Here is a 15,508-nt window from a genome sequence, read left to right as displayed (position 1 = left end):
AAAGATGAGTGGTATAAGAATATATATATATATATATATATATATATATATATATATATATATATATATGTATATATATATATATATATATATATATATATTTAAATGTCTAATATCATTATAATAAATTTTTAATATTGAATATATATTTATAAATTATAAACTATTAAATTATTGTTAACTATTTATATAAAAAACAAATTCGATTTAAAATATTGATATAAATATATATTAGATTTATTTAAATAATTATTTATCAATAATAATTTAATAAAACTTTTCCCGCATCGCGCGGTATACATCTAGTAATTCTAATCATAGACTCACAAACAATATTGAATTATAAATATAATAGATATGATTGAAGTTAGGACATTGATATTTACATAAACTATTAAAGTACTCCTAAACCATATATAGTACAAGCTAACTATACATTATTCAAATCTACCATACATAAAAATCAAACAAATTACATGAGAAATATCAATCAATACATGAGGGATGAAATCTTAAAACAGCAAAGTCATGTCAAGTGTTAGAACCGCAAAATTCAAATGACCTTAACAAAAAGTGCAAGTGCCAAATCGAACCTGCCTCTGTTAGCTACAAGTCAACCTCATCCTCTCCAAAGAGACCCGAATCACCAATATCCTTTCAAGTTCAATCCTCTATTCCTCCATTCAAAACACAACACTTCACCGACACAATACTTCACCGACTATCTCAATCGAAAAACAGTTTGTGGCATGCTAGTTTCCATAGCCATGACATTTTTGCTCTGCATTCCTTTAGAAGCTCAGAGTAGTAGCTTCAAAACTATCTAATGTCCACACATCCACTCGAAAAAATAATCACTATGGCCAAAACTTCAATGGTTCATGAGATCTTTGCAACTCCAATTGCGGCACACAAACAACATTTGTCTGCGATTTACAACAATTTTAAGAACCGGATCTCAACCATGACTGCAAATTAAAATCATGTTTGACAAACACAGTTAATCTCAATACTCGGAAGTCGGAATACACAACCAGCTACTACCACCCCTAGTCTCACTCCTTTCTCTTTCATTTCCCTAATCATTCTATCGGCCTCCTTCTGTCTCCCCACACTAGCATAAATCTTAGCCAACAGAACATAACTCCTTGTTAGATTCTTCTGTAATTGTCGTCAACATTGTTCCCCAGGGGATACGGAATAATTCTCCATGGATACCCGCCAAGTACAAAAGGCTCCAAATAAATCTCTTTTGCTTTCACGCGAGAGAAGTTTTCAATTTTCCATGTGACTTTCTCAAACGTTTCAACACATTCTTGATTCTCCATTTCCCTAAACTCGGTGAGATCGAGAGTGACTTTGGTCATATACAATACAAGCTAACTAAACATTATTCAAGTCTACCGTACATTATAATCAAACAAATTACATGAGAAATATCAATCAATACATGAGGGATAAGATCTTAAAACAACAAAGTCATGTCAAGTGTTAGAACCAGAAAATTCAAAAGGACATTAACAAGAAGTGCAAGTACCGAGTCGAACCTGCCTCTGTTAGCTACAAGTCAACCTCATCCTCTCCAAAGGGACCCGAATCACCAATAAGCTTTCAAGTTCAATCCTCTGCCCCTCCATTCAAAACACAACACTTCAGTCTTAGGTGTTGTTCTCTACTAAACTTGACAATAAACACTCATAGCTACTCAGTGCTCATAATTGTCCAAACTTTTTATGCCTAAAAATAGTGCTTTTTAGTTTAGAACAAGAACTATAATACTCTAGGTAAGTTTTATCTTTTAAATTATGATCCGCAAAAACAATTGTTGGCGTGCTAGTTTCCATGGCCACGACATTTTCTCTCTGCATTCCTTCACATCCACTGCAAAAAACAATCAATGTGGCCAAAACATCAACAGTTCTTGAGAACTTTGAGACTCCAAATGCGGGGGCACACAAACAACATTTGTCAGCGACTTACAACAATTTTGAAAACCGCATCTCAGCCATGACTGCAAATTAAAATCATATTTAGCCAACACAGTTAATCCCGGGACTCGGAATACACAACCCAGCTACTACCACCCGTAGTCTTCACTCCTTTCTCTTTCATTCCCCTAATCATTCTATCAGCCTCCTCCTGTCTCCCAACACTAGCATAAATCTTAGCCAACAGAACATAATTCGCAGCATTATCCGGCTCAATCTCAGCCAAAGCTCTGGCCGCAATCTCAGCCAACCCCAACTCTCCATAATTCCTACAAGCCCCAAGAAGAGCACCCCATGCCTTAGCAGTCACCTTCACAGGCATCCCTTTAATAACCCCATAAGCTTCGTACAATCTCCCCGCCCTACTCAAAACATCAACCAAACAAGAATAATGCTCGCTATTCGGCTCAACGCCATAATCCCTATCCATCCTCATGAAACAACCCAACGCCTCGTCATCCAACCCAGCATGACTACAAGCTTTCAAAACACCAAGAAAAGTAATCCCATCCGGCTTCACACCCGAAACCTCCATTTCTCGAAAAATCTCCAAAGCTTCCCTAGCTTCCCCATGCAATGCACAAGCAGATATCAAACTACTCCAAACAACTACATCTTTATCGCATTCCCTCATCCTCATAAATACTATACGTGAATTCGTTAAACAACCACACCTACCGTAAGCTTCAATCAACCCACTACTCAACTGAGGATCTGAATCAATATCATTCCTTATCCCATAACCATGAATCTCTTTAATCAAATTCAAAGCCGCAGTCAAAACAGACGCGCGTAGAAGGGCGAGAAGCGTGATCAAACTTGGCTTTAGTTTCAACTCAATCATTTTCCGGTAGAAGTTCACAGCTTGAAACGAAGCATTGTTTTGATTTGGTGATAATGAAGATGATAAAGCGGCGATAATCGGGTTGAAAGTGGATTCATTGGGAGGTACATTCATGAGGTGAAAGAGATTAATAGCAGATGTAATGTGTTGTGAACGGGAGTAGAGTGCGATGATGGAGTTCCAAACGACGACATTTGGTTGAGGAGTTTCCTCGAACAGTTTGCGTGCGGAGTTGAGGGAGATGCAGTGGCCGTAGAAGTTGATGAGGGAGGAGGAGAGGAAGTGGTTGGAGGTGAGGAAGGAGGTTTTGATGAGGTGGGAGTGGATGGAGGTGGCGAGGAGGGGGAGGTGGAGGGCGGTGCAGGATTTGAGGATGAGGGTGAAGACGTGTGGGTCGAGGGGGATGGGTAAGGTGGTGTGGATGTGGTGGAAGATTGAGAGAGCTTGTTTGTGGCGGGATTGGTTTACGTGGGATGTTATGAGTTTTGTCATGGAAAGGAGGCGTTGGTGGTGGGATGAGTAGAAGGAAGAGGATGCCATCACTTCCGGACTATTTTGATAGAAGCTCACCGTTTGAAGGACTGGTTAGTATATTTAGTGAAACAAATATTGTAAAATGAGTATACCATCTGGTCTGGTTGAGGGGTGATGGTTCATAATCATGATGGACCAATTAGTTACTGAGTTTGAAAGGTTTACTTGGAACACAAAATAGAGTTTAAGAAAGAAGTTTGATGGCCCACAAATGCATCTCCGAAAACATCTATTTTGTCGTGTTTTCGGAGATACATCTCCGAAAAAATCCTTCCCAAAATATGAGATATTGATTAATTCAGATATGAATATCTGAAATATTCCAATATTTTAAATTTGATCAAATTTTATTAACACTAAACCGTATCTTCAATCAAAAAGCAAAAATTGAATATTAATATTTCAAATATGTTATTGGTAGATTAATCGATCAATTAAAAATGCTACTATATATATTAACACAAAAATTAAAACACAAATTAAATAAAATAAAAATTTAATAAAGGTGATAAATCGTACATTCAACTAAAAAATACATCATAGAATAAAAGAATATTAATATTTCAAATTAAATACTAATATATATTAACGCACAAATTAAAATACAAACTAAATAAAATAAAAGTGATAAACAATGCATTTAACCAAAAACCAAAAATACATCGTAAAATAAAATAATCTTCGATCAATTAAATGTTACTTTATATATATATATATATATATATATATATATATATATATATATATATATATATATATATATATATATATATATATATATATATATATATATATATATATATATATATATATATATATATATATATATATATATATAGGGAGCGTATCCGGTGAGAACTGATATCTATTGTGAGAAACGAGAACTAACAATATTAACCTTCTGATTTAATTAACGCTTCAGATTTCTTTATTCCATATAAAGAACATCTTATAGAATTTTTTTCATTATTACTTAACATTTAAAAATTCCATAAATAGAGAATCTAATCATAATTATTTTTTTATTTATTATATTAATATTTGGTATAAATAAAGACTAATATTTTTCTTATGCTAATATTTGATATAAAAAAAGACTAATATTTTTTTATTTAAAAAATTAAATAAATAATAAATTTTTAGTTTGCCAATATCTAATAAACACCATAATTAATATATTATTATTAGAATAGTAAAATTTATTTAAAATGCTGGTAACTTAAAAATATGTAAAAGTAAATTTTTTCAATTTGCTGATAAATAAATCAACTCAATAAAAATATAGGTGATAATTTTAAATTCTTTTCAAATTAATATATACGTAATAAATCAATAATTGTTTTCTTATGGTAAACGGTCACAATAGTTGAAGATAAAAAATAAAACATTTATTAACTTGAAAATAAATAAATTAACAAAATTAAAATATATGTTATCATTTACATTTTTTAATATTTTAGATCAAATAAAAATATAAGTAAAAAATCAATAATATATTTTTATTTAAAATGGTAACAATAGTAAAACATTCGAAAATAAAAAGTTGGTTTTATTTATAATAGATTTATTATACTTGAAAATTATAGATCAATATATTTGAACCAACGTTATACTTTTTTTATCAAAATAAATTATAGATTAATATATTTATAATTATGTAATGAATAAAATTACACTAAGTCTAAAACATAAATTAAAGATTATGTATATAGATTATTCAAAAATAAACAGTGAATCGAATTATATCTATTTGAAAGTATAAAACAAATATATTATAAATAATTTGGAATGTTCATTTAATTAAAAACACAATATTGATTTACATCTATATATTCATTCGATTAAAAATATTAAAGAATGTGAAATCATTATTTAAATATTAATTTTGTTTTATTTATTTGTTTGCAATTTCAAAAAAAATTATATTTCCAAATTCTACAATTGTGAGCATTTAATATAAATTTCACTATTTTGTCAAAAAAAATATATAAATTTCACTATAGTGATAATATTATAATAATTATGGCGCCTTTTGGATATTGGCAAACTAAAAATTTAAATATTATTTATTTAATTTTTTAAAAATAAAATGAATTGAAAAATATTAGTCTTTATTTATATCAAATATTGATATAATAAATAAAAAATAATTATGATTAGATTTTCTATTTATGGAATTTTTAAATATTAAGCATAATGAAAAAAATCCTGTAAGATGCTCTTCATATGGAATAAAAAAATCTGAAGCGTTAATTAAATCAGAAGGTTAATATCGTTAGTTCTCGTTTCTCACAATAGATATCAGTTCTCACCGGATACGCTCCCATATATATATATATATTATAAAATAATTAATATTTTTTTACTTTATTATATTAAGTAGATATTTGGAATATTAATATCTCAAATATGATTTGATTTATGTTTTATGTATCACAATATTTCGGAAGTGTATCTGTGAAATATTTCAAGGTGGGTGAATTCGGAAATGGATCTTCAAAAACTTTTTTTTTTTTGGTATTTTCGAAAAGACACTTCCGAAATTAATTTTTAAAAAAGAAATAATTTCAGAGATACATTTCAAAAATATAGGAGCATCTTGATATTTTTACTGCAGGTGTTTAAAAAAATTGAGAGGTCAATAAACAAATTTCCTATATATTTGATATCATGATGAAAAAGGATGTCAAAGGCAAGTTAAATTGTAGGTATATTGAGATTTTGTAGCTTCTCACGTGATCAATATCTTACTTTCCACCGATCATTTAAAACTTCTACCAATTACATTTTTACCATTTTTTCCCAACTTTTTATAGTAGCTAATTAAGAAGTGATAACTTTTCTATTCATCACAAATAGATGAGTATTATATCTTCAACAAATTATTTTAAGTGTTTTCAGTGGCTTGTTTATGTGTAAAAGTAGTATTCATAACTAAAATATTCATGCACACCAGCGTAAGAGTAATAATTGTTGCCATCCAATCCATCATTATCAGTTTTTATAAGTTGAGTTAAAATTTTAACTTAAGTATAATTTAGGTTAACTTTTTTTTTTGAATGATTAAGAATTCACTTTAACTTTATATATATATATATATATATATATATATATATATATATATATATATATATATATATATATATATATATATATATATATATATATATATATATATATATATATATATATATATATATATATATATAGGGGACGACTCAAGTGAGAACAATATAGAAAGGGAAACCAATCCAGTCCATTAAAATCAAGAAAATTAAAATTTAATGGTCGTGATTCATTGTTCTCATTTCTCATAATAACCAAGTGTTCTTGTAACGCCCCAGACTGCTTTCGGGATGATCGACTGACCCCACAAACCAACACAGGTCTTTTCAGCATGCTTTGATCTCACTCGCACGCTTTCTGGGAAACTTCCCAGAAGGTCACCCATCCCAATACTACTCCAAGTCAAGCACGCTTAACTGTGAAGTTCTTATTGAACGGGCTCCCGAAAAGAAGATGCATCTTGTTGGTATAGGTAGTACCAATCAATCCTTATAAGCTTTCCTTCGACCATGCAGTCCCATACATGCACAGCCTTAGGATCCCTCTCATTCCGATGTGGCGACCACCCTAGCCCAAATTGGCCCCAGGTGTTCCATGCGGTGCAATCACCCCTCGCCTTCTTCGGCCTCGGGTGTTACATGCCCACCAACTTCCGCATGGTTCGTCCTCGAACCACATCGTACTGGGAGAGGTCTGGCTCTGATACCATTTGTAACGCCCCAGACTGCTTTCGGGATGATCGACTGACCCCACAAACCAACACAGGTCTTTTCAGCATGCTTTGATCTCACTCGCACGCTTTCTGGGAAACTTCCCAGAAGGTCACCCATCCCAATACTACTCCAAGTCAAGCACGCTTAACTGTGAAGTTCTTATTGAACGGGCTCCCGAAAAGAAGATGCATCTTGTTGGTATAGGTAGTACCAATCAATCCTTATAAGCTTTCCTTCGACCATGCAGTCCCATACATGCACAGCCTTAGGATCCCTCTCATTCCGATGTGGCGACCACCCTAGCCCAAATTGGCCCCAGGTGTTCCATGCGGTGCAATCACCCCTCGCCTTCTTCGGCCTCGGGTGTTACAGTTCTCACTTGAGTCGTCCCCATATATATATATATATATATATATATATATATATATATATATATATATATATATATATATATATGTGAATGTATCAAGTAGGAGGGTTTTTAAATAAGAGATAACAACATTCAATGCTAACCATTAGATTAATCAAGAGAGAGAAATAATAATTATATTAATATTTTAATTAGTAATTTAATTTCTCTCTCTTGATTAATCCAATAGTTAGGATTGAATGCTCTTATCTCTTATTTAAAAATTCCTCCTACTTGATACATCCCCATATATATATATATATATATATATATATATATATATATATATATATATATATATATATATATATATATATATATATATATATATGAGGAGGGATATATTTACTCCAGGAGTAATGACCATTGATTCTTCTCAATCTAATGGTTAAAATTAATGAGTATTATTTTTCCCTCTCCACATTTAATAACTTATTAGTTTTAACCATTAGATTGAAAAGAATCGATGGTCATGATGAGGAATAAGTCTTGATAACTTACTCCTGGAGTAAATATATCCCTCCTCTATATATATATATATATATATATATATATATATATATATATATATATATATATATATATATATATATATATATATATATATATATATATATATATATATATATATATATATATATATATATATATATATATATATATATATAGGGGACGACTCAGGTGAGAACACTTGGTTATTATGAGAAATGAGAACAATGAATCACAACCATTAAATTTTGATTTTGTTGATTTTAATGAACTGGATTGATTTCTCTTTCTAGGATCCTTAATATTTATTTTAAATCAACATAGAAAGAGAAATCAATCCAGTTCATTAAAATCAACAAAATCAAAATTTAATGGTCGTGATTCATTGTTCTCATTTCTCATAATAACCAAGTGTTCTCACCTGAGTCGTCCCCATATATATATATATATATATATATATATATATATATATATATATATATATATATATATATATATATATATATATATATATATATATATATATATATATATATATATATATATATATATTATCCAATCTTTTTACCATAGATAATTAAAAATTGATCTTGATAATAATTTCTCTACTCATCACAAAGTTGAATATGGTAACTTCAATCAATTATATAATGCTATTTCATTTATTATATTTAATTTTTCTTTAAGAAAATTTAAATTTTAAGTGTTTCCAACAAAACAAGTGATAATATGCAAGGTGGAATAGAGGACATTGCTTTCAATTTTGTCATGGTTAAATATTTAAACTAGATCTATTAAACATGTAATTAAACCGAGACCCATGTATATTTTGCTAGATTTGAACCTAGAATTTAGGACGGCCGTGTCACCAAACATACATCTATGTTACTCCAGGAAACGTTTAAGAATGACTAGCATCAACATTTCTTCTACCCGAGTTCTCTTTCTATTTCCAGAATACCTCTACATTTTCATTCAATTTATATTTCAAGTGTTGCACAAACCTACAAAGCACTAACATCTGAAGCCCGGACACGGAACACGACACGGATACAGACACGAGGACCCTGCTAATATAGAAAACATAGAACACGGACACAGTTATATATATTTTATATATTAATATAATAATGCAATGTTTGAGCACAATTTATAAAGAGTTTAAAACGAGAAGCAAAATTTATATATATTTACACTTAGTACTTTCAATCAACAAAAAGAACATAAATCCACCAAAACAAAATAATACAAATCATATCATAGTCACTCCATATTGATAAAACTATCATATAAATCGTGGAATAAGAAAGAAAAAAATAAGGAATCATTTAATAGTGGAGAAGCGAAATATGAAAAGTAAAAATCTCTATTATTTTTATAAATAAAAATATGATAATTATTGAGTTGGACTTTTTTTTATACAAAAAAAATCTAAAATTTTCCGAGTTAGGTGTGTCCTTTATTTGAAGCAAGGTGTCGCATCCGTGTCCACTACAATTAAATTATTTTTTTTGTTGGACACTGAAAAACGTGTCAGATACGTGTCGTACGCGTGTCGTACGAGCATCCGTGTCCGACACGTGTCCGACGCGGCGACACGCCTTCTGAATGGCGTGTCGGCGCTTCATAGACTAACATACATATATCCAGAGTCCAGACCATATTTTGACGGAAAACATGTAACTTTTTTTGTTTGTATTTAAGTATGGAGTAGCATAGTGAAACACTTTCTTTATGCATGTCAATTTATCAAAATAATACAAAGCACTAACATAAAAATATGAATTTATTTAGAGTTTTCTGCATCTGTTTGGGTGGTGTTGTCTCCGGGAGACGCTGTAAAATTACGTCTTTCCTCAGTGGTTGCAGTGATGACTGGCATCCACACATCAGCTGTACAACTTAAGAGAGACCGCACCTGAGGATCAGCAGCCATGGTGGATGATATCATCTCATCAACATCGTCCAATTTTGCTGATAATCTATCCAACTCCTTAGCTATTTCCAACTGTGTATGCAAAAGAAATAATTAACAAAAAAAGGTAAGAGGTGCTAATTCATTCCAGGAGATAGATGCAGAGAACTGTTTATGAAGTAATGACTAAACTAAAGAGCAAAAACCACCTCATCAAGCTGTTTCGTTGACTTTGAGGGAACTTTTGTGACCTCTAATCCAAGAGTTTCAATTTTAGAACGCAGCTCAACTTCTTCTTGATTTGTAAGTGATTCTACCTACACAGTTTACCATTAGATAAGCGTGAATCTATATAGCAATAATTGGTAAGAGATATGGTAGAAATTGAACTATTGGTGAAATCCAGAGAAGCTGCATGCATAGTGCTGTTCTATTGTTCTATCCTTTCTTAGTCTTAATGCCTAATATTTGAATTATTTACAGAATGACGAGCATCAAGAAAAATAAAGTGGTTAAACCTTTTTCTTTCTGTTAACAAGAACAGTGGAAATATTCAAGGAGCAGGTAATCTAGAATCCTAGACAGTTTACTATTAGATTCTAGATTACCTGCTTCTAGAATCCTAGTTAAATGAAATGAGGGTCGTAGAATGCTAGGCAAGTGTTCTTCTCAGCTGGAAAACATTAATCTAGCCTTTAACACAAGAAACTCAGTTAACTCTCAAGAACAATTTGAGCACTTCGCAGTACAAATTCCTAATGGAGAATCCAAAATCCCATAGTTTCCACAGAGTAGATATGGATTTTTGTAATATATGCGAAAAAACATTGATTGTTATTGTACATATTCTCATTCATCTCCAAACTTTATAGACCAAACATGACTCATATTAATCAATCAATAACTAAATAAAAAATAATAATAATAATAATTAAGATGAAGATATGCCTACTCTATTGTTCCATTTACTGTATTGTGATCCTAAAGTAATCATAACTAAAACATTAGCAACAACTTCATGATAAAGCATGCAACGATCTGTTGCAAAAAAACAGGTAAAATGATATTGCAAAAGGTGTAGAAACTGTATTTGAACTTTAGAAAGTTCTATACTGCATGATAGCATAGGGATGAACTATAGTGGTTCATTACATAGCCAAATAATTGGATATTTAGAAATATAACCATTTCAAATACAAAGGAATGCTGTCAACAAAGGAGAGATAAACAAAGAAACAGTTCTCTACAAGGAAAAGATAAATGCAAAATGAAAACTTATAATCAATGTAATCAAACACGAGATCTTAAGTAGGATTGGTCGGCTTGTGAAAAATCGTAAAATTCGGATTGTTAGCACAACACATAAGATCCTACTGAAGGGAAAGACGCTAATTTCATACATATCTATAAACACACACATACACAAAACACATGAAAACTATAATTCAGGTATGGAAAAAAGCCCCAGCATGTTTTTTTTTTACGATTCTGCTTCAAAAAGCTTGATCTTGACCATGCCGGCGACAAAAACGATATTTGTCTAATCGTGGCAACCTCAGGCATCCTTACCACCGAAGATCTTACGATCCAACACTTGATCTTGACACATTGTAAGTCTGTAATGGCATCTTACCAATAGCTGGCTCGTAACTCACATCAATACAAATCCAGTTTTGTTTGTAATTTTTTCTAATGGGGCTATGAAAAGGATTGACATCCTCAACCTTTCACTGAGAAAGAATTAGCAATTGATTGTCCAAATATTCATCTTACCAGCTTAATTTATCTTACAATATATCACTACTATTAACTGTATATATTGCTTTCATATTCCAATTTAGCAAATGTTTTATAGCATAAAGAAGTGTGTGAAATCATCACTAGTTTGGTTGTAGAACCATTGTTTCCCCAAGGAGTATTATTAGACCATGCTTAAGCATGGTTATCAAATCAACGGGAGACATATTTTGTGAATTGTAAATAGAATTTTATTTTGAATTGCAAGATACATGATCATTAAATAAAATGACATTTTTAAGTAAGAACTAAGAACAAGTTAAACATAAGTTAATATATCATACACAAGCTTCAAAATAATTCAAGACTCTTCATAAATCAGAATGGCAAAAAAAAGTGACTCAGTAGACTGTTTAGGGGTTGTGTGGCAGAATTACCTAAGTTTAACGGGGAGTGGGCGCAAATAGGAATCGAAGAAGGGACATAGATATGTAAAGAGTCCCACGTCAGTTAATATGTGGCCTGAACATGTGCTTATAAGTGGGAGCAATCGTCATCCTACAAGCCGATTTTGTATGGTTGAGTTAGGCCAAACCCTCCTTTCTAAACATGATATCACGTGTCCGGTGCGTCACCTGCTATCAAGTTTCGGATATTGTGCCACCTATCATTTATTTCAACCCTCCTGGGCGTGAGGATATGTTAAAAGTCTCATATGGAACAATATCTGATCTGAACACGTTCTTGTAAGTAGGGGCGGAACAATATCTGACCTGAACACGTGCTTGTGAGTAGGGGCAATCATCGGCAATCCTCACCCTAGAGTAAAAATATATTTTCCTTGCTGAATTTTCCTTATTCTAGGTAATAATACAAGTCTCTTTCCACCATTACTATTCTATTTTGTTGTACAGCTTTTTAGTGCCTAACAGATTCAGGTTTATTTGAAATCCAAATAAGACTCGCATGTATCTAAGTAAGATAGTTATAACCGAGTAATTTCAAATAAAAGAAGCATCAATTACAGGAAAATTACAATTCACAATCCAGTGCCAAAAACAAACAAACCGAATTCAATCATGATACCATAATAACACAATTGCAACACAAAAACAGTTGATATAATTCAAAGATAGATCTCGAAATAATAATCAACAAGATGATTGAAAAATAAAATCAGAAACAAGATAATCAAATTGAACAGCAGATTCCAGAAAACGAGAATCGAAAAATTGAAACGAACCTCAAGGAGGAGATTAGAGAGGAGCTGAAAGAGCTGAGCGTCTGGTTTCCCTTCTTCAGCCATGGAATTTCTACGTCACTCTCCTCAATCGCCTTGAATCAATATTTATAATTTCCAAAATGCAACGACGCTGATGTGGCACTTCGTGTTCCCCTGTCTACGCTCAGTGATTGTTTAGTCACACACATATCAACCGTTCGATGATGATCTAACAGTTCAGAATTTAAACTATATTTTCGATATTTTTATATTTAATTGATAACTTAAAATCTGAGCCGTGTATATTAATTAAACCAAGATGCGTATAGTCGGGTTGAGACTGCACATGATTTGGATCTGTTGTATGCTTGCTTTTTGTTACGACTTCTTAATTGAAGTTTTTTTTTTTATAAGCAAGATAAATTGAAGTTGAGATATGCTCCCTCCTAAGTCATTTTTTAAAATGACCAATAAAAATACACAAGTACTCTTGGTTCAATTTATGAGAAAAAAAAATTTAAATAACAAGGTTTAAAAAAAAATTACCAAAAAAACAAGTTTTTCAAAAAATTTACCAAAGTGTCTAGGTTTTGAAGACCCCTTGGAGTATGCGCCAAATGAATTGGCGTATTAGTACAAAAATTAGGAGTATGCGCCATATGATTTGGCGCAAATGTGAATTTTTTTTATTTTTTTTATTTACTTTTCACAAACACATATACGCCAAATGAATTGGCTAATTCAAGAAAATTTATACTAATGCGCCAAATGTTTTAGCGCATACTCTAGGAGGTCCTGCAAAACCTAGACACTTTGGTAAATTTTCTGAAAACCTTGTTTTTTATGTAATTTTTTTTATAAACATTGTTATTTAAATTTTTTCATCAGACAAGCGTCAAAGTTTTTTTCTTCTTCTTACAATATATATATATATATATATATATATATATATATATATATATATATATATATATATATATATATATATATATATATATATATATATATATATATATATATATATATATATATATATATATATATGGGGACGACTCAAGTGAGAACACTTGATTGTTATTATGAGAAATGAGAACAATGAATCACGACCATTAAATTTTGATTTTGTAAATTTTAATGGACTGAATTGGTTTCTATTTCTAAGATCCTTAATATTTATTTTAAATCAACATAGAAAGAGAAACCAATCATGTTCATTAAAATCTACAAAATCAAAATTTAATGGTCGTGATTCATTGTTCTCATTTCTCATAATAAACAAGTGTTCCCATTTGAGTCGTCTCCAAATATATAAATATATATATATATATATATATATATATATATATATATATATATATATATATATATATATATATATATATATATATATATATATATATATATATATATATATATATATATATATATATATATATATATATATATATATATATATATATATATGGGGAATGCTATAACACACCTACTCATTTTAATGAAGGTGTGTATTAGCATGATGCACCTTCTTAATTTAAGAGTAAAAGATCTTCTCTCTCTTAATTATGTTTTATTTAATTTGTCTTCAATTATATTTATAACAAAAACTCATTTTCTCTCTCTATTTTTATTCAATTCATTTATGTAATTATTTGGCATTGCTTGTATTATCAATTTGGTACATAATGAACAAAAAATCTTTAATGTTGTTTGACAAAAACATTTATATAATTAAATTAATGCACATTCTTTATTATTAATAGTAATTAACACTAACATTTATAATAAAAAAGACTTTTATTATATATATATATATATATATATATATATATATATATATATATATATATATATATATATATATATTTTTGAAATACAGCTTGTAGGGTATTTAAAGAACATGTAATAACAATTTCTAATGTATTTTAACCATTATTAAAAAAAAAACAATTTTATAATGAGTAAATATATTCTTTTCTAATTTTAACCATCAATCTTTTTTTAACAAAAACAATTTTGTAATGAAGTTACTTCTTGAAATACACTACAAAAGAATTTAATTTTTATTTAAAAATAAACTATAAAAAGACTGATTACTAAAAAATAAAGGGATTATGTTTGTTAAAAAAAACTTTATAAGTTGTTTTCTAGAAAAAATCTAATTGTAACTAAAAAATTGTTTTTTTTATTATGTTTTCTTTTATCATACAGTAGAATGTTTTAGTAAAAAAATTGAAAAAAATTTCTTTGAGCTGGATTTCAAGAAAACAAATTACTGAACATATTTTCTTTTAATTATAAATGTTAATTCTATATAAAAGATACTACTATGCACTAATTTAATTACAAAAATGTTTTTGTCGAAAAATAAAATAAAATAGATGATTAGAATGGGAATGAGCAATATTAAAGGACTTTTATTATTAAATTGATGGTTAAATGTCAAATAATTACATATATTAATTGAGTGAAAAATAGAGAGAGAAAATAAGTTTTAGGTATAAAAATAATTGAAAAAGAAATTATATAAATCATAATTAAGAGAGAGAAGAGCTTTTTGTCTTAAATTAAGAAGTTTTATCATGCTAATACAC

The 15,508-nt window shown here is 29.8% G+C and overlaps 2 protein-coding genes across 2 annotated transcripts; both read right to left on the bottom strand.

The window, feature by feature from the left end:
• Positions 1-342: 342 nt before the first annotated feature.
• On the bottom strand, positions 343-3,485 carry LOC131594943 (putative pentatricopeptide repeat-containing protein At1g03510). The gene has a single exon (XM_058867141.1). It carries the CDS (start codon positions 3,370-3,372, stop codon positions 2,044-2,046), a length of 1,329 nt encoding a protein of 442 aa, XP_058723124.1. The 5' UTR covers positions 3,373-3,485; the 3' UTR covers positions 343-2,043.
• A 6,221-nt stretch (positions 3,486-9,706) lies between these two features.
• On the bottom strand, positions 9,707-13,093 carry LOC131594942 (uncharacterized). The gene is made up of 3 exons (XM_058867140.1): positions 12,939-13,093; positions 10,168-10,275; positions 9,707-10,051 (listed from the first exon to the last, which is right to left on the bottom strand). The coding sequence occupies exons 1-3, from the start codon at positions 12,999-13,001 to the stop codon at positions 9,830-9,832; spliced, it is 393 nt and encodes a 130-aa protein (XP_058723123.1). The 5' UTR covers positions 13,002-13,093; the 3' UTR covers positions 9,707-9,829.
• Positions 13,094-15,508: the final 2,415 nt, after the last annotated feature.

The sequence above is a fragment of the Vicia villosa genome, linkage group LG4 (genome assembly GCF_029867415.1).
Source record: "Vicia villosa cultivar HV-30 ecotype Madison, WI linkage group LG4, Vvil1.0, whole genome shotgun sequence".
In the NCBI taxonomy this organism is placed as follows: domain Eukaryota; kingdom Viridiplantae; phylum Streptophyta; class Magnoliopsida; order Fabales; family Fabaceae; genus Vicia; species Vicia villosa.
Note: the sequence above shows the minus strand (reverse complement) of the source record. Positions and strands in the feature narration are given on the sequence as shown.

Bases quoted from the DNA above. Each gene is read 5' to 3' on its own strand.
- LOC131594943 (XM_058867141.1), bottom strand. From the start codon at position 3,372: ATGGCATCCTCTTCCTTCTACTCATCCCACCACCAACGCCTCCTTTCC.
- LOC131594942 (XM_058867140.1), bottom strand. From the start codon at position 13,001: ATGGCTGAAGAAGGGAAACCAGACGCTCAGCTCTTTCAGCTCCTCTCT. The intron at 10,276-12,938 runs GTTCGTTTCAAT...TAAACTGTGTAG, and splicing joins TCTCTAATCTCCTCCTTGAG to GTAGAATCACTTACAAATCA. The intron at 10,052-10,167 runs GTGGTTTTTGCT...TTGCATACACAG, and splicing joins CAACGAAACAGCTTGATGAG to TTGGAAATAGCTAAGGAGTT.